General features: G+C 37.3%; 1 protein-coding gene and 1 long non-coding RNA gene across 51 annotated transcripts in view; one reads left to right on the forward strand and one right to left on the reverse strand.

The window, feature by feature from the left end:
- LOC145532070 (uncharacterized) overlaps window positions 1-13,287 on the forward strand; it is a 79,969-nt gene extending 66,682 nt beyond the window's left edge. Inside the window, exons 2-3 of the long non-coding RNA XR_014072963.1 lie at window positions 3,820-3,970; window positions 11,975-13,287. This is a non-coding gene — a long non-coding RNA (uncharacterized LOC145532070). The remainder of the gene's footprint in view (window positions 1-3,819; window positions 3,971-11,974) is intronic.
- The window catches only part of MRTFB (myocardin related transcription factor B), a 227,198-nt gene that overhangs the window by 39,316 nt on the left and 165,185 nt on the right, over window positions 1-22,697 (reverse strand). For all 50 annotated transcript variants that reach the window (XR_014072955.1, XR_014072959.1, XR_014072954.1 and 47 more), the window contains 5 exons: window positions 20,253-20,318; window positions 14,585-14,640; window positions 13,352-13,427; window positions 9,820-9,981; window positions 8,786-8,964 (listed from right to left, as the gene is read on the reverse strand). Coding sequence is in view for 41 of the 50 variants with exons in the window: in XM_081556367.1 (XP_081412493.1) it covers window positions 8,786-8,964; window positions 9,820-9,981; window positions 13,352-13,427; window positions 14,585-14,640; window positions 20,253-20,318 (539 nt within the window). In the remaining 9 variants the exon portion in view is untranslated. The remainder of the gene's footprint in view (window positions 1-8,785; window positions 8,965-9,819; window positions 9,982-13,351; window positions 13,428-14,584; window positions 14,641-20,252; window positions 20,319-22,697) is intronic.

The raw sequence follows: 22,697 nt of genomic DNA on the forward strand, positions 1-22,697 counted from the left end.
GTCGCAAAGAGTTGGACACAACTGAGCGACTGAACTGAACTGAAGAGTGGGAAAGGATGAGTGAAAACACCACGGCATGTTCCATGTTTTTGAATGTGGCTTTTTCTTAATTGGGTGTTTGGTTGATGTAGATCTCTGACTGTTTCCAGAGTTCTATAAAATAATTTTAGCCTGTGGTTTACTTACTGCTTCTGTGAGACAATGAAGGCCTGGACCTTCCTTTGTTGATGTCCATTATCTTTTATAGTGAGGTAGTGGTAAGTATGCAAATATATGTGTAACAGTGTCAATAGTGTGAATCTATTCATTTAGTATTTCTGATTTTTTATAGTTCAATTATAACCCAATACTATGAATGATTATAAAGTAGAACCACACAGCAGAACAGTGATTAGTCAGAGTATCAACTATTCTAATCATTAATGAATTTGTTACTTTTGGTGGTAACTTCATAACAATTTCATATACTTTAGGATCAACTTTGGAAAACCTAGAGCCAATGTCCACTTTTTAAAAATACAGTCCTCTTTATAAAGTTGTCACATATTATTTATTATATTCTACAGAATCATGTGGAATGTCTATTACAACCTTGGTGTGACCATGTTGGTGATTCACAAGTTGGTTAAAGTGCCTCTTAGGGGTCAGAATGTGAAAGTATAATAAATAGTAAAATTACTGTTATTCATTTTTGGTATATGAACTATGTGAGAGAGACTATATAGTGGTCAAAAAAATGTTATGTATGTATTTCTTAGGTTATGTATATACTTCTTAGGCAATAGAAATAATAGTTGTCACTATCAATCATAACAGGATAACACAAGATGATGTGCTGGAAAATAGTCTTAAGAAGAGTATCACACTGTTGGCCTAATTAGAACAAAGTCATTAGTTCAAATCCTATGCAGGCCAGACAGATGCTTTTTCATGACATCTGCCCCAGATAATACATGCAAAGTTAGTTGTTCAGTGCCTGAATGACACTTAAGTAAGCGCTCAGCAAACACTGGCCATTATTATCATCATCTCAATTATATTCAATAAAGGTTTATTTATTAATAAATGAGAAAGGCCTATTCTGCATAATGCACTATTTTAGGCACTTTCCTGTTGGTCACAGAACTGAGTCAAGAACTGGGAGGGAAAACAACTTCGCAGTTAACGTTGGAACTCAGCTCAAAACTCTATGAATAGTGGCAGACTCCTTCCTCATGATATGTAAGTTATAAAAAGCATAACTGAAGGAGTGATAATAGAAATTACAGTCAATGTCTTTGATGTTCTACTTAGGCCTTTATTGATAAGTATTTGCAATGAAAGCTAGTCTAACTTTGATTATTTATTATATGTATACCTGGCTTACATATTAGACCTTGCTCATTCTCTTTGTTAGCTTAAACCTAAAATTTCTCTATTATCTGGCAAAAGGTCATCTACCTGAACATTACTTGAAACAATGGGAAAAATATTTTACCAAATTCCCTTAAGCTTGTCTTCTTGAAAATACAGAGTAAGAGATGAACAAGGTTCCTTTCAGTACTATTTGAATTTGAAAATGAACACAGATCCTGTCAGATCATACTTACAGTTAAACAATCTGGGTGTTTATAATAAATGATTATTTAAATGACTTAAGAAATCACTGAGAGAAAAAAAGTCCAGTGTCACAGCTCCTGGTACACACGTGTGGCTTGCTGTTCTTAATTTTCTACAGCTTTCCATTGTTCAAGAGTTGCCTCAGCGTAAAATAGAGCTCTAGTATGTGATGTGTGTTTTATTAATATTTTGCCAAATTCCTTTCCAGATGTACTTTGATCAGAATTAAAAAGACAAAAGTCCAAAGAAAAGCAGTTTTAGTCTCTTAACAGACCACACATAAATACATATTTCAAAGAATTTACATTTTGAAGGGAGGATGTAGTGGTATATTGTTCACATTGTGAGGTCATTAGCTTTTTAGCACTGGGATTGTAAAAGTGCTTGAAAAATGTTTTTTGTCTAGATATTATGTGTTAAAAAATTTTTTTGGAGGAAATGTTTCTTTTATTTGAATACTTTCCCTGTAGGACTTAAACTTCTGCTATCTATTTGTGTATTCTGGAAAAGAATTAAGGAGACTATATGTCATGAGACATTTTTCAATAAAGCAAGACATATAGAAATCTTGAGCCTAATTTTCTCTCAACTAATTATCCATAAGTATAACTTTTGAAGAACCTTAAATTCCCTGAATAAGTCTTGGACTTTATATGAGGCCAAGTAAGAAAAACACTGAACAGGAAAATTAGAAGAATGTGTTTAAGCCACAGGATTAAATGTGTAGCATAAAGTGATCATCAATCACTATATGAAAAAACCTGGTTCAGGTAAACAAGAAGCAAAGTGAAATCTCTGTCAGAGCCACTCAAAAGTGTGGTCTGTGGACCTCAGTTACCTGCCAGTGACAAGGAGAGAAGTCTTAGGAAAGCTGATGTCACTCCACTTACTTTATATTACAAAAGGATTAGTCCACAATACATTGGAACTTAAACTATATGAAAAAAACAAACATATTATCCCTTCACTACAGGCAATTTGAGGACCACTGGTCTATAGTAACTGAATTCACCATCAAATTCCTATACTGAATTTCCTTTTTCTGAATTTCCATTTTAAAGATTAAAAACTCAGAATCTCAAAGAACATCCAAAACAAGATGAGGGCCTATCCCTGCTCTCTGGAAACTTGATGTCTAATGAGAAGCAATGTTTTCAGGTATCGATGTGCATGCATGCAAAGTTACTTCAGTCGTGTCTGACTCTGTGCGACCCTAAGGACTGTAGGCTGACAGGCTCCTCTGTCCATGGGATTCTCTAGGTAAGAATACTGGAATGGGTTGCCATTTCCTCCTACAGGGGATCTTCCTGATCCATGGATCAAACCCACATCTCTTATGTTGCAGATGTGGCAGGCGGGTTCTTTACCATTAGTGTCACTTGGGAAGTCCTTCAGGTATTAATACTTTCCCTTAAACTACAAATGTGAAAGTAATTATATTTAGGAAGATTAATACATTTTACTTATATATCAAGTGAGATATCTAGACAAATTTTAAAAATAAACATGAGATAACAGTGAAAATAAAGTACAGAATTTCCCAAAGCAAAACCTAGTTATCACTTCTAGACACAAAAACCACAGATTTTACAGGCATCATAAAATTGGCCTCTGTAGTTGATTAAAAAGACAAAAACAAATATCTACAACATACTTACAATCCTACTTAAGGATTATCTTTCTCTGACATCAGTATAGTACAGTAAACATGGAGATGCTTATTTAATTACATGAATAAGAATAAAATGTATAATTAATATTAAGAATCTTTGTCAGATTCCTTACTTATAAATAGTAAAATACTGAAAGGGGATTTTGTAAAGGACACACAATTTAAGAAGGTTTCAAGGTATATAGTACAGGAATTATGTAATGGGGAAGGTGCCGTAAGCCAGCCCTGATTCTAGGCTCTTTTACTTGAATGTATAAGTAGGAAACATACCATTCTCTAAAGTGGGTCTTTTTCCAAAGGCACTAGTGACAAATAAAAAGCAGACAGAAGTGGCATTGGAGCAACACTAAAGAGTGTTATGAAAATTAATGTTTAAGTTCATGAATGACTTCAGGTTTCATGTGTGCAGCACTGACAATAAATAGGCTGTATGTATTCTTCAAGAAACACAACTGTTCTCCCTTCTGTTTTTCCTTCAAGGAATTCTGGAATGTCAGCCCACTGGTGGGACTGCCTCTGATTGAAGTTTCTCACTTATAAACTTACAGTTTCTTACAGGTGGAACCATCATGAAGCTGTTACCAGGCAGATAACTGAGGTGACAGAAATTCTCTATTACTAAAAGCTAAGACCATGCTAATAGCTGTCTGATGTCCTGACCTACTCAGACAGAAACAAGAGAACAAACAACCCAAATGGGTAAGTAGAACTGTTTTCTAATGGTGTTAACTTGCATATTTGACATTCCTTTTAGCCCTATTTTTAAAGCTCAAAACCAGGGTGCAGCCAATATGTAAGAACAGTAGGGGCTGGTCACTGACCCTCATCTTTCTTCCAGGTCAAGTTCCAGTGAAGCTGAGGGGCCAGTCACACTTGCCCTGTAAACTCTGACAGGAGAGTATAAAGTGTAGCTCCTCCGACTACCTCTGACGGCTCCAAGTGGGAGACAAGCTGGCATCACGGGATGCAGTATGGGAGACATACTGCTTCTACAAGCTGGCATCAGTCAGTGCTCATGGTGCTGAATTCAACTAAGCACTCTTTCTGTACCAGGCCCTGTGCTAGCTGTTAATGTTGAAACACACAGTCCCTAACAAATAGATATTCATGAACGAGAAGAAATGCTGTAAGAAAATATGCAAACATTTTTAATCCCCAAACTTCCATACTGCTCTGAACCGGGGCCTCCCCTGGTGAAAGGGTGAGGGCAGATAATTGCTAAATTCCTGTAGAATTCAAAAATTCTATGATGCTTGGTTTTAGTAAGAACATTTTCTACTGAACTTGACCCATCACATTAAGTAGTTCAACAGTCTTGACTTTTAAAATAACTAAATACTATTAAAATTTCAGTAAGGGAAAAACATGATAAAGAGGAAAAACAAATTATGTGCAGCATGAGAGTTCTTATAAAACCAAAAGGAACACAAACACTCATTGAAGAAATAAGAAATATGAATTTCCAATGCAATTATTAAAAAATATTAGATTCTTTTGCATGCACTAGATTGAATACTCATATATAATCTGATGCATAGTAGGTGCTTGATAAATATTTGTTGAATAAATTCAGTATAACTAAAATCAAGTGGCCAAATAAAACATTCCAATCTCCAGTGTGCAGGGTTTGAAGTAATGATATTACCTATTTGTGATAAAGACATATTTGTGGTCACTACCATGGAACTCCTTCTTGGAAGGCAGTTGAAGTGCTTACCTTTTGCCTAACATAAGGTTTCAAATTCATTTAGTATCTAGTAATTATTCAAAGAGATAATTAGACAAGTGCCCAGTATGCATGTATTAAAAAACCAGGGTGTTGTGAAAAATAGGAAACAACTCTAGGGACTTCCCTGGTAGCTCAGTTGGTAAAGAATGTGCCTGTAATGCAGGAGACTGGGGTTCAATCCCTGGGTTGGGATGATCCCCTGGAGAAGGGAATGCAACCCACTCTAGTATTCGTGCCTGGAAAATCCCATGGACAGAGGAGCCTGGTGGGCTATATTCCATGAGATCCCACAAGTGGGACACAAATTAGTGACTAAAACACCACTAACCAACAATAAGGAATTGGTTAATAGAGATACAGTGTATCAGTTCAGTTAAATACTAAGGTATACAAGCAAGGTACACATAAGGTTACCATATGACACAGCAATTCCACTCCAAGGTATATACCCAAGAGATGTAAAAACATATGTCCACATAAAAACTTGTCTACAAGTGTTCACAGCACCATTATTCATAATAGCAAATGTCCACTAACTGATGAATAAACAAAATGTGGTATATCAACAACAATGGAATATTACTCAGCCATAACAAGGGATGATGTACTGATACATGCTACAACATGGATGAACCTTAAAAACATTACACCTAAGTGAAAGAAGCCAATCACAAAAGATGAGATATTGTATGATTCCAGAATTTATTTAAAAAAAAAAAGTCTGGAATAGGGAAATCCAGACAAAGAATATTGATGGTTGCTTAGGGCCAAGTGGGGTGACTCCTGATATGTACAGGCTTCTTTTGGAAAAGATGAAAGTGTTCTGGAATCAGATAGTGTGCGAGCTGCACAAATCTGTGACTATACTAGTAAGCACTGAATTATACACTTTATATGGCTGAATTTTCTCAGTGCCTTTTTTTTTTTAAACAGAAATAGAAAAATTCATCCTAACATTAACATGGAATCTCAAGGGACCCCAAGTAGCCAAAACCATCTTGAAAAAGAAGAATAAAAGTTGGAGATCTCACACTTCCTGATTTCAAAATTTACTATGAAGCTCTAGTAATCAAAATAGTGTGATACTGACATAAAGACACAGATACAGGCCAATGCAAAAGAATAGAAAGCATGTAAATACATTCTCATATATGACCAAATGATCTCTAACAACAGTGCGAAGACCGTCCAGTGGGGATGTAATAATCTTTTCAACAAATAGTGTTGGGGAAAACTGGATATCCAGATGCAAAAGAATGAAGTCAGATCTTTATCTTATATACAAAAATGAAAATCGATTAAAGACCTAAATGTAAGACCCCCAAACTATGAAAATCTTAGAAGAAAACAGGATCCAATCAATTCAAAACAATCTAATTTATGACACTGAATTTGGCAATGATTTCTTAGTCTGACACCAAAAACACAGGTCACATAACCAAAAATACACAAAGAGGACTAGATCAAACTTAAAAGCTTCTGTTCATTAAAGTTCATTAAAAACTTCTGTTCATTAAAAACTTCTGTTCATTCACTTCTGTCAACAGAGTGAACAGATGGGAGAAAGTATTTGCAAATCATATATCTGATAAGGGGTTAATATTGAGAACATATAAAGAACTCCTATAACTCAACAACAGAAAAGCAACCTGATTTTAAAGAGAGCAAAGGATTTGAAAAGGGATTTCTCCAAAGATGATATACAAATGACCAAAGGCATATGAAAAGATGCTCAACATCACTAATGATTAGAAAAATGCAAATCGAAACCACAGTGAGACATCACAATCAATGGGCAGAAGACCTAGATAGATATTTCTCCAAAGATGACATACAGATGACCAACAAAGACATTAAAAGAGACTCAGCATCACTAATGATCAGAGAAAAGCAGATCAAAACTACAGTGAGGCTATCGCCTCACATGAGTCAGAATGGCCACTATCAAAAAAATTTACAAATGATAATGCTGAAGAGGATGTGGAGAAAGGGAACCCTCCTACACTGTTGGTGGGAATGTACACTGATGCAGCCAATATGGAGAACAGTACGGAGGTTCCTTAAAAAACTAAAAATAGAACTACCATATGACTCCTGGGCATATACCTAGACAAAACCATAATTCAAAAAGATAACATGCACCCCAGTGTTCACTGCAGCAGTATTTACAATAGCCAGGACATGGAAGTCACCTAAATGTCCATCAACAGAGAAATGGGTAAAGATGTGGTACATATATACAATGGACTATTTATTAGCCATAAAAAGGAATGAAGTTGTGCCATTTGCAGAGACATGGATGAATCTAGAGGCTGTCATAAAGAGTGAAGCCAGAAAAACAAGTATCTTAACACATATGCATGGAATCGAGAAAAAATGGTTGAGATGATCTTATCTGGAAAGTAGAAATAGAGACAAATGTATAGATACCAAGGCGGGGTTGGGGTGGATGAACTGGGAGGTTGGGACTGACATATGTACACTACTGTGCATAAAACAGATAACTAGCACAGGGAACTCTACTCTGTGGAGAGGGAATATATGTATACGTATGACTGATTCACAGCAGTGTAAACCAACTATACTCCAATTAAAAAAAGAAAACAGTGAGTATACTCAATATCTTAAAATACTATAATGGAAAAGAATCTGAAAAAAATATACATATAAATATATTTATATGTATAACAATCATTTTGCTGTCCACTTGAAACTAACACAGAACTGTAAATTAACTATACTTCAATAAAAACAAACACAGGGAGATCACTTTGTTCCACTAGAACAGCTACTATCAAAAGAACAGAAATTAACAAGTGTTGGTGAGGATGTGGAGAAATAGGAACATTTGTGCACTGGTGGTAGTGGTTTAGTCTCTAAGTCATGTCCGATTCTTTGCGACGCTATGGACTGTAGCCCACCAGGTTCCTCTGTCCATGGGATTCTCCAGGCAAGAATATTGGAGTGGGTTGCCATTTCCTTCTCCACTGGTGGTGGGAGTGTGAAATGTTGCAACCAGTATGGAGAACAGTATGGTGGTTCCTTAAAAATAGAACTACCATATGATCCAACAATCCCACTTCTGGGTATATGCCCAAAAGAACTAAAAGCAAGGTCTCAGAGAGATATTTTCACATTCGTGTACTCATCATTATTCACAATAGCCAAGAGATGGAAGCAACCCCATGTTCACTGATGAATGGATAAATAAAATGTGGTATATCCATAAAATGGAATATTATGCAGCCTAACAACTGAGAGAGTTGTCACATTCTACAACATAAATGAATCCTGAGGATACTGTTAAATGATATAAGCCATATGAGATATTCAAAGTAGTCAAATTCATTGAGATTGAAGTAAAGTACTTACCAGGCCTGGGGGGATGGGGAGTTGATGTTTAATGGATTTAGCTTCAGTTTTGTAAGACAAAAAAGTTCTGGAGATCTGCTGCACAACAATGTGAATACAGACTACAGGCCTGTACACTTAAAGTGGTTAAGATGGTTAAAAAGAAAAAAGGGTGAATTTTATGATGTGCGAGTTGTAACTCAAAAAAAGGTTACATGAAAAAATTGAGTTACAAAACTGTAAAGTAAAAATGCATACACAGAACAGAAAGAAAATGTAAGAATCTATTGAAAATGTGAATAGCTGGATTACATGTGAAAAATCTATGCTTTTCTGCACTTTCAGACTTTTTTTCTGGTGAAAATGCATTACCTAGATACATAAAAAACAAGGCACTTTCTTGGTTTAGGGGTTAAAAACAAGAAAAGCAATACCTGGGCTGGAGTGTTTGTAGTCACAGGAGATGGCGATTCGCTAACTTTTGGCTCACTTGGGGATGCGGCTGACCCCTGTGACTCCTGGCTGGCTGGCTGGTCCGGAGACAAAGCATCACTGCTGTCTTCGTCAAATGAGAAATCACCCTGAGTTTGGGGATAGTCCTCTTTCCCAACGCCTAAAGAAAAAAGTGATTCTTAATTGATCTTGGCCTTGGAATACTAAGGTTAAAATGAAAAAGGAGAAATATTATTCGTTATAAGGACTGAAGAAAGCTGTTTAAAAACAAAGTTGGACATAATGTACTTCCCAATGAGAGAATACACAACTACCTATGATGAATACCTGGGGGAAAAAACCAAACCTGAATCAGATCAAGCCTTTGGATCCGACTACAAATACAGGAGACAAGAAATTTTTTAAATGACACCTAGGGATGCAAATGCATTCAGAAAAATCTAGAGTGTGGAAGTGCTAAAGGACAAAATGAGTTCATTCATCAGCAAATAAAAAGGGAAGAAAGGAGGAAGAAGATCCGCCCAGGAGACTGACCTAAGAGATATATCAGCTAAAGACAATGTGCGGAGCTTGCTTGGATCCAACCGTTGAAAAACATTATGAGGCCAAATGGGGCTCTGACTAGGGTATCTGTTGGTAAGTCCCACCTCATGGAGCAGCGCTGCTGTACTGACACCTTAACTTTCGGGACCCATTTCTTTGGAATTGAATGGAATCACAGAATGACTGAATACAGACTGCCTAACATTTAAACTCATACTAATGCAAAATACGAAGTTCCCATAAGTCATGGTAACTTAAACCTCTCGTTAGAGGAATCTCTGTGTTAACTGGTACTAATCTTATAATACATAGTATTAATAATAATAATATGGAGATAAGTACAAATGTTAGTTTCTAAATCACCCAGAAAACAATAATCATGATTGGTGCTGGCTTTAAAATTAGATTTTTCTTATCTAAAACTTCCAAGTTTCTTTGTCTCCCAGAAAATAGTAAAATTTTAGAGTCTTGCCTATAATTGCTTCCTTAACACTGGAGTCTACAGGAAGGATGTTTTTCTCTACCAGCTCCATAGGACCAGGTCTTTGAGCAATCTTTTCATTCAGATCATCAGCTAGTCGAGCTCTTTTCAACTTCATCTGAGTAGCCTGCAGGGATGGCTCTGCAAATGTTTCTAAAAGAGGAAACACAGGTTTAATCATTACTTGAATTACTGTTTCTATTCCATGTTATTTCAGGCCAACTAATTTAAACTGGTGTAAACTTATTTATGGCGAGACAATGACTGCTTGAGAATGCTCCCATCTGCAATTTACATTTCTAGTCCTGGAAAGCTTTATATTGTCTACACGATGTGGATGTCCTTGGACTCAAATTAATATGAACTCAAGCCAAAACCGAGGTGCTGCTATTGCTTATTTATGATAGGAGGGTCAAATTCACATCTATTAGGTATTGGGGATACAGAGGATGAACAGAGGAGAGAGATGCTCAAGAAGCTTGCAGTTTTAGATTTGGCTTCATTGCAAAGCCACTTCTTCGAAGGGGTGACACTGTATTTCAGAATATAAGCTTCTCTGCAGGAGTTGGTGGGAGGAGCTACAAATCATATTCCTGTGCAACCCAGAGTCTTTCATAATAATTAAAATTTAGATTTATTTCTGAATAAATAACCTTGAGGCATTCAATTACATAGTAATTAATTGTTATGTAGAAGCATCAACTCATGTACCCACAAATGCATAAAGTTGTATAATAGATGTGAAACTACTATAAATATCGTAACTCATAAACAGCATAACTTTGCATAATTCTTGTGTTTCTGGTAATGCTCATTAATATTTTATTACATTGTTCTAAATAATATTTATGACTGACTATTGGTGTTAACTCAATATTGCATTGAAAGTTGCTTGCTCCTTTAAATTATTCAGTAGGTCTTTTAATGAAACTCCCTGGAAGTAACCTCAGGATTGTCTGATGTTCTTCATTCTGTAGGTTAGATGTCCTGGCTGAGGCCCAAAGTACACTGAGACCCCACAGCCAATAAACTACCCTTCAGCATGGCTGAGCACTTCTCTTTTCACCTTGTGTGCTTACCAAAAATCAATCTCGGCTGTCCACAAAACAGTGCATCACCATTGTGACTGCCATCGTCACTCATAATTTAACTAAACGCTATAGGGAAATCATAAACTTCAAAAATAAAATGATCATTTCTTGGAAACCTGAGTTAAATGCTTTGGCATGACTTGATAAAAGCAAGTCATTAAAAGAAAATCACTGTCACATTATCAGGACAACTAACTACAAAAGATTTGGGGAAAAACAATAAAATTTAAGATTTTTAAACTCAGACTGCTTTTCAAGTATTTTTTACATTTTGATCCACCATGAATGGAAATTGTAGATGATTCCCCCATGTGAAGTTCTTAGTCCTAAGTCGGCATATTGGTAAATAAATGCATGTTTCTATAACTTAAAATAACATATGTGCCCATCTCATTTTTATAATTTTCCTGTATAAAACAACTCTAGCCCCGATCTTAGTAGATAAAGCCCTTCTAACTGCACAGGAAGACGGTAAGTGGGGGAAGTAGATCATGCAAATCATTCTGAAGATGCTTTTGTTAAGATGTAGGCAGGACAGTCTCCTGCCTTTGCCTCCCTTCCACTGACACTATCCAAGTGATATCAGGAATGTTTGGGAAGAAGATATTCGAAAAGCGAGTAAGTAGAGACTGGCATTTCAGTATACTTCTATTCTGGTCTAACTGCATCTTCATCTCCATGAGGCGGAGGTCAAACTTCAGGAAATAATTTAGACTTCTGCCTGCCAAACATCCAATTCAATCAAAATTGGGATGATGGCAAAATAAGTTGCGTGTGGTTTTAAGGTATTTTTTTAAAATTATAGATGAGACATTCTTTCTTACTTCAAAAATCTCAACTTTAGAATAGATGTCCTAAAGACATCACTTATGGTTTATTCCTATATATAATTAGGTTTTTAAATGCTGAAGAGTCTGTTTTTAGAAAAAGCAAATATGATTTCTTTCGACAGTTAAATGCATTTGCCTTAGTTTTAATTATGTTAATAAAGCCTGTTACAGTCAGATGACAAGTTGAAACAGGCAGTGTCATTTCTACAAAAATGTCTCTTACAGGTCAAGATATTTTCAGGCACAGAAGGAGTCATTTACTAAGTTACTTACCAGCAAACTTGCTTCTCTGAAGATTCACTTATCCCTGACAGCTGGTGGCTGCTCCTACCCTACCACTGGAGTTCTGGAAAAGCTTTTTTTAGTCCAGTAGAAGTGGAGAAAGGCATAGACTTCTTGCCTCCCATCCCAGACACGAAGATAGTTACCTAGTCATAGATTATCTGGATTAGAAGAGACTCTACTTGGGGTTTTAGGGACCAGCTTGATACTTGGAACTGCTTTACAACATTCTTTACACGGTGTCAGTCTGTGTTTATTCCCTGTAGGGAACTTTTCACAATCTGTAATTGACTTGTTTTGCCTGCATATAATCTCTCTGCCACTAGAATGTAAGCTCCATGAAGGGGCACATCCAACTGGTGCCTAGCTTGCTGGCCAGCGAACCAACACCTCTAGTAAGGACAACCATGTCACTTCCTGAAGACTTTATTTGTAGACCTCTGACTGACCTTTATGCTGAGCTAAAATCTAATACTCTGTAATATCAATCTAATTCTAACTCTATCTATTAGGCCAGAGAAAAGAAATCTAATCTTCCTCCTGCCTAATAACTGTCTCTAAATGTTTGAGAAGTTGCTGTATCTTCTCAAGGTTTCACACTCTCAAGGCTATCACAAGGTCAGGCTCCTTGTCTTGCTCAACAAATTAAGTCAGTGAAGCAAAACAATGGAAGAAAATGTATCTCGGGACTTTATGGTGGAAGTAGCAGCTTCCAAGAATGCTTTATCTTTAGAGAGAAAAAGCCATGACCTGAGCCACATGCCTCGCCAAAGATGGAATGGAACTGTACTTACCAGCTTTGTAAAAGATGAGGCTCAGGCATGAAGAAAATGTGGTGGGCTGAGGGGAGCTTGTTTGTGATAATGGTCAGATCAAGCTGGATTGTTGTGGGTAAGCAGCAACAAAGAAAAATGTTAGGTATGGGCTTGCCTCAGATAGACACAACAGGGTCCAAGTAGTTGAAAATCTAGGGTTAGACTTGTGTCTATCATACCCTTTATGATGAGTGGGCACACATTGCCCACTCTTGAAGAAATGTGGATGGAAAATGTTTTTCCAGAACAGTATGGCAGAGACACCTATAAGCACCCTCAGTGGGCAGGGAAGACTCTGTCCATTGATTGGTTATTTGGAGAAGTGGACCTTCCCCATCTATCTAACATAAAACTTTAAGCTTGGGGTCTTCATGTTGCTGTACAATTGACAGGATGTCAGCCTGTGGGGTAAAAAGTTATTAAAATCGGAATAAACAGAAATTGTGGAAGTCTCACTTGTTTTCTTGAGAAAACGTAGCAAGATAAGCAGAAACAGAACTTTTACCTTCTAAAATGTGCATCCTGACAAGTTCAGAACGATCTGGTCGACTCCGAATCTTGTGCTTCAAAAAGTTTTCAGTCTTTTAGAGAGAGAGAGAGAGAAAGAAAGAGGAAGTCTTACCATAAATTGTTAATGATTTATTGTGGTTTTATTATTTTTTTTCCCTGAAGTAACTCCATTTAAATAAATTGTATATGCTTTTGGTCATGATTTTGAGAGAAAGAAAAGAGTAGAAATTAGTTCTATGAGAAACTATTATCCAATACAGGACTTAAATTGCAGCCTTCAAAACTGTACAGGGATTTGAAGTCTATGCTGATATAAAGTAAGCACTTTATAGACTTTTATTTTAAAACTTGGAAAAGCAGAGGCTCAAAATTTTAAAGATGACTTTTGAACAGAGGATTTGAACATATAAGTATCTAAAAAAAAAAAAAATCTACACTTCCAGGTCAAGTAAAAATTCACCTAGATAACACATTTCCTAAAAATTCCAATGTATTTTCTTTGATGAATTTATGTCTTCAATCATATTTTCTTATTCAGAACTGTACTCAATTCTAAACAATATGGCTTTGAAATGAGTTTTGTACTTTATATGACTCTAAGAGATCATTATTGCATCCTGGGAAAACTCTAAAGGAATTTGTGGAACATGTTTGTTTTTATATTGCATGATAGAAGTTTCCTATAAAATGACAAGAACAAATAGTGGCACTTTAAAGAAAAATAATAAACATCACTTTAATGCAACTATGATGGAACTATCTCAAAGAATAAAACAGAGCTGAATATGGCAACATTGCTCATTCAGTCAGATTCTCCCAGCCTTGGTCAAATGTCCCACTAACACAGACCTGGGAGGGAAACCACCCAAGGAAGGATCTGGTGTAAATCCATCCCTCAGGTTATCCATCTGCAGGGGTAAACAACTGGCAGAGATATTCCATCATTATTCTAAAAACTTGTTATGCCCCCAAAGCAAGAAAGAAGTGTGATTTTTCCTTTATGTACAAAACTAGGTTACTAGCTTTAAAGAACAAAATTTGAATGTCCTGTATTTTCTACAAACCTTCAAGATAAAACTACCCCAGGATACACTGCTCCATATACCATGTATCTTGAAAATACACTCTATTTTCTCTATTGACATATGTAGGAGTAAGATTATTACTTGTCCACAGGTATTTTAACACAAAAGAAAGAGGCAGAACATTTTAAATGAAAATTTCTTACTCTGGCTCGTTCCAAGCTTTTTATCTGCTCATGGAATGCCGCGGGGCTCTTCAGAGCTGTGAGAGGAAAAGAAATCATTTCTGTGGTATAAATAGAGGAGTTAATACTTCAGTTAAATGTTATAGTATTATCATAGTGATATTTCCTCTTAATCTTATTAGTGTGCCTCTACAGTTCCATTTATTTCCTAGTTCCTTTAGAACAGCTGCAAAATTGAAACCTTAAATGTTTCAGAATTAAAATTATATGTTTCACAAATAAAACAAGTGAACATTTAAAATAGAGCTATGAACATAATGACAACACATATATCAGGTCAGACTAGTTCCAGCCTGTAGTTGGGGCAAATTACCATTACCAAGGGAACTGTTTGATGGTTCCTTAACAGGTCTTTGCTCTTATGGTCATACAAGCTACTGGAAAAAGTCCACAGGTCCTCAGGGCATTTAACATCGGAGTGCTCTAGCCTTGAACACAAGAACACTCTGCAGTCCATGTCTAAGAGATCAGCGTTACCACACAGAGAACCTACAATGCACTTAGTCCCATGCTCTGTGGTCCATCTTACAGTTATACTGCTGCTGATCACAGCAACAGCCTTGTGAGGTTCGTATTAGCCCCAGTACAGATGAGAGGCTTAAGGAGGTTCAGTGAATTTTTGAAGTTATACAGCTAGATGGTCATCTAAGTGGAATTTAAATTTAGAAATCTGAATTTGGCAGGTTCATGCTCTTCCTACCATACCACAGTGCAACTCACTCTAAAGACACAGTGATTCCTTAATCTGTTAACTGCTAGTATATTAAATGTTCCAGAGTCCCAGAGAGAGAGGCAGTACTTATTAAAAGTATTACTTACTACAGTACTTCTATCAATAATCATAATCTTTGAAAAATCGTTAGTGTTTATATCCATCACTGTCTCATGACACCCTGCAGTCATCACTGTGGGTAGTCAGGGGATGGGGATGGGATACAGGACTAGGCTTACCTGGGCTGTCACCTCTCAGAATTGAGCAATCAGTTCTTGGTAACAGTCAACTCTGGTACTTAATGCACAGCAAAGAATCACAGAAGTCCCCCCAAACAGATATGGCCAGGGACCAGCTCCTAAAAGCAGACTATAGCTGGCTTTGCAGTGATGTTTAAAGCACCATACTTTGATCCTGTTTGACTGGCTCATATCAAGTTATGTAGTGGTGAGAAAATCTGCCAGATTATCAAACCAGTTTCTTTAAAAAATTCTTTTATAACCTCTGGCTTTTTTTTTTTGGGGCTTTTCTAATTCATTTATTTTAATTGGAGGATAATTACTTTACAACATGGTGATGGTTTTTGCCATACATCAACGTGAATCCTCTGCCTTTTTAGAAAAAAACCAATTATTTTTGGCTGTGCTGAGTCTTCATTGCTGCATATGGGCTTTCTCTAGTTGCAGCAAGTTGGGGCTACTCTTTGTTGCAGTGCTCAGGTTTCTCATTGCTGTGGCTTCTCTTGTTGCGGCTCAAGGGCTCTAGAGCATGGGCTCAGTTGCCCCACAGCTTGTGAGATCTTCCTGGACCAAGGATCAAACTCATGTCCTGTGCACTGGCAGGCAGATTCTTAACCACTGGACCACCGGGGAAGTCCCTATCAAACCAGTTTCTGATACCTGGTTTTACCACAACACGAGATTTAAAATATGTAGATAATTAATAGCAGTTCAGAAAAAAAGGAGACCCCAGTTAGATTCTTGGGTCAGGAAGATCCACTGGAGAAGGGATAGGCTACCCACTCCAGTATTCTTGGGATTCTCTGGTGGCTGAGATGGTAAAGAGTATGCCGGCAATGCAGGAGACCTGGGCTCAATCTGTGGGTTGGGAAGATCCCCTGGAGAAGGGAATGGCTACCCACTTCAGTATTCTGGCCTGGAGAATTCCATGGACTGTATAATCCGTGGGGTCCCAAAGAGTCAGACACAACTGAGCGACTTTCATTTTCACTTTAGAAAAGAAAAGTTTTCTCTGGGAAAAACATCTTATCGCACAGAAAAATCCATGTAACCCTTATCACAAACCAGAAAAAGCCAACAGCAATGGCTGTGAAGACTGGAAAGTGTAAGTGTATTCTGTAATTTCTTTGTAGTTTTCTTAAGCCAAATGAATTATTTCTTAGAGAAAATCAATTTTTAGACTAAGGCCCCCAAATAATCCTAACAGTCTATACAAAACAACCACTCCTCTCCTCTAAAATATAAAATCACCTCCAAATTCGCTGATTATGTCAGTTCATTTCAGTCGCTCAGTTGGGTCCAACTATTTGCAACCCCACAGACTGCAGCACGCCAGGGTTCCCTGTATATCACCAACTCCCCGAGCTTACTCAAACTCATGTCCATAGAGAGGGTGATGCCATCCAACCATCTCATCCTCTGTCATTCCCTTCTCCTCCTGCCTTCAATCTTTCCCAGCATCAGGGTCTTTTCAAATGAGTCAGTCCTTCACATCAGGTGGCCAAAGTACTGGAGTTTCAACTTCAGCTTCAGCATCAGTCCTTCTAATGAATATTCAGGACTACTTTCCTTTAGGATGGACTGGTTGGATCTCCTTGCTGTCCAAGGGACTCTCAAGAGTCTTCTCCAACACCACAGTTCAAAAGCATCAATTTTTTGGTGCTCAACTTTATTTATAGTCCAACTCTCACATCCATACATGACCACTGGAAAAACCACAGCCTTGACTAGATGGACCTTTGCTGGCAGAGTAATGTCTCTGCTTTTTAATATGCTGTCTAGGTTGGTCATAGCTTTTCTTCCAAGGAGTAAGCTTCCTTTAATTTCATGGCTGCAATCACCATCTGCAGTGATTTTGGAGCCCCAAGAAATAAAGTCTGTCACTTTTTCCATCGTTTCCCCATCTATTTGCCATGAGGTGATGGGACCAGATGCCATGATCTTAGTTTTCTGAATGTTGAGTTTTAAGCCAACTTTTTCACTCTCCTCTTTCACTTTCATCAAGAGGCTCTTTAGTTCCTCTTCACTTTCTGCCATAAGGGTGGTGTCATCTGCATATCTGAGGTTATTGGTATTTCGCCCGGCAATCTTGATTCCAACTTGTGCTTCATCCAGCCCAGCATTTCTCATGAGGTACTCTGCATATAAGTTAAATAAGCAGGATGACAATATACAGCCTTGACATATTTCTTTCCTGATTGGGAACCAGTCTGTTGTTCCATGTCCAGTTCTAACTGTTGCTTCCTGACCTGCATACAGATTTCTCAGGAGGCAGGTAAGGTGGTCTGGTATTCCCATCTCTTTCAGAATTTTCCACAGTTTGTTGTGATCCACAGTCAAAGACTTTGGCGTAGTCAATAAAGCAGAAGTAGATGTTCTTCTTGAACTCTCTTGCTTTTTTGATGATCCAAGGGATGTTGGCAATTTGATCTCTGGTTCCTCTGCCTTTTCTAAATCCAGCTTGAACATCTGGAAGTTCACAGTTCACGTATTGCTGAAGCCTGGCTTGGAGAATTTTGAGCATTACTTTGCTAGCTTGTGAGATGAGTGCAATTGTGCGGTAGTTTGAGCATTCTTTGGCATTGCCTTTCTTGGCAATTGGAATGAAAACTGACCTTTTCCAGTCCTGTGGCCACTGCTGAGTTTTCCGAATTTGCTGGCATACTGAGTGCAGCACTTTCACAGCATCATCTTTTAGGATTTGAAATAGCTCAGCTGGAATTCCATTACCTCCAGTAGCTTTGTTCGTAGTGATGCTTCCTAAGGCCCACTTGACTTCATGTTCCAGGATGTCTGGCTCTAGGTGAGTGATCACACCATCGTGATTATTTGGGTCATGAAGATCTTTTTTGTATAGTTTTTCTATGTATTCTTGCCACTTCTTAATATCTTCTGCTTCTTTTAGGTCCATACCATTTCTGTCCTTTATTTCTGTCCTTTGTTGATGGTTTGGTGATTTTTCCTGATGAGATTAGTCCTGAACCTGTCTCAATTCCTCCTTTCCCTAACTAAGCCTGATTCTCCTCCCCACCATCCTGTCTTCTTCCTCCTCCTGCTCTTCTACTCCATTTCTTCTAAGGGATTCTTGCCCACAGTACTAGGTATAATGGTCATCTGAGTTAAAGTCACCCATTCTAGTCCACTAGTCACTGATTCTAGTCACTGATTCCTAAAATGTCAAGTTCAGTCTTGTCATCTCCTGTGTGATCACTTCCAATTTACTTTGATTCATGGACCTAACATTCCAGGTTCCTATACAATATATTACTCTTTACAGCATCAGACTTTACTTCCATCACCAGTCACATCCACAACTGGGTGGTGTTTTTGCTTTGGCTCTCTCTGTCTCTTCATTCTTTCTGGAGTTATTTCTCCACTGTGCTCCAGTAACATATTGGGCACCTACTGACCTGAGGAGTTCATCTTTCAGTGTCCTATTTTTTTGCCTTTTCATACTGTTCATGGGGTTCTCAAGGCAAGAATACTGAAGTGGTTTGCCATTCCCTTCTCCAGTGGACCACATTTTGCCAGAACTCTCCACCATGACCCGTGCATCTTGGGTCGCCCTACACATCATGGCTCATAGTTTCATGGAGTTAGACAAGGCTGTGGTCCACGTGATCAGTTTGATTAGTTTTCTGCGATTGTGGTTTTCATTCTGTCTGCCCTCTGATGGTGGAGAAGGAAATGGCAACCCACTCCAGTACTCTTGTCTGGAAAATCCCATGGACGGAGGAGCCTGGTAGGCTACAGTCCATGGGGTCACTAAGAGTCAGACACAACTGAGCAACTTCACTTTCACACACTGGAGAAGGAAATGGCCACCCACTCCAGTATTCTTGCCTGGAGAATCCCAGGGACAGAGGAGCCTGGTATGGGCTGCCCTCTATAGGTTCACACAGAGTCGGACAGGACTGAAGAGACTTAGCAGCAACAGCTGCCCTCTGATGGATAAGGAGGCTTATGGAAGCTTCCTGATGGAAGAGACTGACTGAGGGGGAAACTGGGTCTTGTTCTGATGGGCAGGGCCATGCTCAGTAAATCTTTAATCCAATTTTCTGTTGATGGGTGGGGCTGTGTTTGGTGATTAAAGGGAAAGAATCACCTTGGACAAATATCCTAAAATTAATCAGCTCAAAAATGAAGGGATGAAGCTTAAAGCTACTTGGGAAAATATCTTTACTTGGGCAAGGAAGATTTTATTAATTATAAATAGGATGTTTATTAGTCCTGTAATTGAGATGCATAATTATACAGACCTTCATCTAGCAAAGATAACTAATTTGAATTAAATAAATAAGGTTTTGAATTAATTTGTTATGATACTTTTGTAGGTATCTTTGGATTCACTTAGATCTAGAGTGATTATTTCAGTTATTTTAAAACTAGGGCTGGAATTTGAATTGAAGAACTGGTGTTAGCCTAATTACAGAAATTTAAAGGTGCTTTTTGACAATATAGACTCCAAGTCCATCTTTTAAGTTGCATCTGGTTTCCAGAATGAACTTTAAATGATTCCGTCAGCAATGCTGATGCCTGGGTTTTCCTTGTAAATTCACTGAATAATTGTATATGGATTAAATGGATAACACTGAAAGTAGAGTGCGATGCAGCTTCTTCTTAGACATGCCCATGTTGTTACATCACATTAGAAATGACAAGGACGCTTCAGTCTTACGTGGCATGATGCCCTGGTCCACTAGTTGTTCTCTCGTCCTCCTTTGTTGCAGCCTCAGCTGGAGCACTGTAAAAAGGAAATAATCACCATTGGAGTTTACATGCAACTGTAGGGTCCAGAGGAGATATAATTAAGCTTAATTAATCTTCTATTTCATAATTGAAGAGGGATACTACCTGGCACCATTCAATCTGTCAAAAAAAAAAAAAACCCGTTTGTGATTTCTGCCTGTTGGGTGAACTCTGAAGTTCTCTCAGCATATTTTTTGCTTAGTTAATAATTTTAAGTTAATGATTAGAGCTAATAAGTATTTTTTTATAAATAAAATCACATCATACTTAGCAAATAAACAAAAATAGTTGGCTTATACATTGTCTTATTAGTAAGACTCCTTTGTTTTTTAAAAAATAAGTTAATAGCAAAAATTTATTTTAAGGAAAGATTAATGTATCTGGAGGAACTTACTCCATCTGGAACAAATCTTAAATAGCTTTGAAGAAGGCCAACTTCATAATAAAAATTAGACTTATGAGATACTACTAATGACCCAAGGGAAAATTTCTGAATTAAGACCTTAAAGTTTAATAATCTGTGTACAAACATAACAGTGTATCTCATTCCAGAAGTTCGAAGAAAGCCATAAATCAACTGATACCTAATCATTTTAATTAAAAGAGTAAATGAATCACTAAACTTGTAGAAAACAAGGTACATATCACCAAATGGGGAAATCCTGTTGGCCAAGTTTAATAAAATATATATATTTTCCCCGAGATTTCTCAAGCAGATTCCTTTCATAGCATCTCTATGTTTCTATCTGGAAAGTGAACTGATTTCAAAAAAGAGTAATAAATGAAGTAACTATGAAAAACATTTTCCTTTGTTTACCCTACATTCAATTTTAAGTTTCCATGTTTAATTTTTATTTCAGACCATGGATGAAAACCAAGGTTAGGATTATTAAGGGCATGCTTTAGGGTTGTCAATATGCAAAAAAAGAAAAAAATTACCTGTGTGTATTTCTTAAATGATAGGGAAGGAAGACAGTTTTTGTTTTTGTTTTTTTTAAAGCAAGTGTGTGATGAGTTTGTTTGGACCAGGCTCAAATGCAATGCCCATAACGGTTCCGACTTGCGGTTAACTCTAAGGCCTGACCTGCGGGACCTGTGGCCCTCATGTCACAGCCTTGCTTTTTGCTTGTGCTGACTGCAGAGCAGAGCCCCCTCTTAGATGTACTTCAAAAAGAGACCTGACTGTAAAACGGCTTTTAAATAAATTTTCGTATTCATTGCTAAATATAAATGTCATTCTTTACTCAATACTGAAAAAAATTTTTTATCTGGTTCTTTTGGGGGCCATAGGACCACAAAACTTCACTGACATCTCATTTAGAACTGAAGCAATTGAGATAAGATTCTATTACAGCAAAGAAAGAATTAATGAGTCAAAAAATATATGCACGTTTCTCATATTTGAATGTTTTGCGATTCTCTGAATCAATTATGCTCTAACGTGAAGATCTTTTCCCTGATAACTTACAGTTTATTGAGAATAGTATGTTCCCACTGTACCTCACTAGGAACAAAAATAACCAGAGAGATGACCTGTGGATCTGAAAGCACCCAAATGTCTGCATACTCTGACATTCTTTTATGAATGCTGAAGTTAATGCTTGTATGAAATCAAGGTGGTCATATTCAAGAGGCAGAATCCCAGGAAAAGAATACTGAGAAGAGAAAAGGGTCAGAACAATCTCTGGTTCAAAGGCTGACACTCCTGGAACATGGTGGTCCGTGTTTGTTGGAGAGTCCCCAGCAGTAGTATTTTTCCTTCCTCCTGAGAGAGTCTTCAAAGAAACGAGTAAAATAGAAAGGGTAAAGAAAACATCAACAGCCCCCTTGTTTGGTTTAAAACAAACAAACAAAGCATCATACTAGTGAGACAAATGTGTCAAACACGATACATATTTTTAGGCAAATGGCATCTTGGAATGAGGGTGGACATGCATACTTTATTAAATATATCCCTATTATTGATCACTTAGGTTGTTTCCAATTTTTGCAACTCCTATAACTAATGCTATGGTGGATTTTTTTGTGTATAAAGTTTATTCCTTATTTCCAGTTATTTCCTTAATTCTTAAAAGGAGGAATATCCTTATGTGGTCCATATAAGGCATGTCCATAAAGTAAGGAGACTAATTTGTATGCAAACCATCATCTTTAAAATTATGAATTTCAAAGAAATTCATGTGAAAACATGAATACAGACCACTTTATATCTGCTGCATTTAGAGAAAAATTTTCTAATTAATTTTTGAATTTTTCCAAGATGATGTGGGTTATTACCTTTTAGGGTTAACATTCATGGTTTCCTACTACATTTCAACAAAGAGAAAAATGTGTGTCATTTTGAAAATTCTTGGTGTTATTCCTTGTTACAACA

This window comes from Giraffa tippelskirchi, chromosome 13 (genome assembly GCF_054371585.1).
Source record: "Giraffa tippelskirchi isolate mGirTip1 chromosome 13, T2T-mGirTip1v1.2.pri, whole genome shotgun sequence".
Classification (NCBI taxonomy): Eukaryota; Metazoa; Chordata; class Mammalia; order Artiodactyla; family Giraffidae; genus Giraffa; species Giraffa tippelskirchi.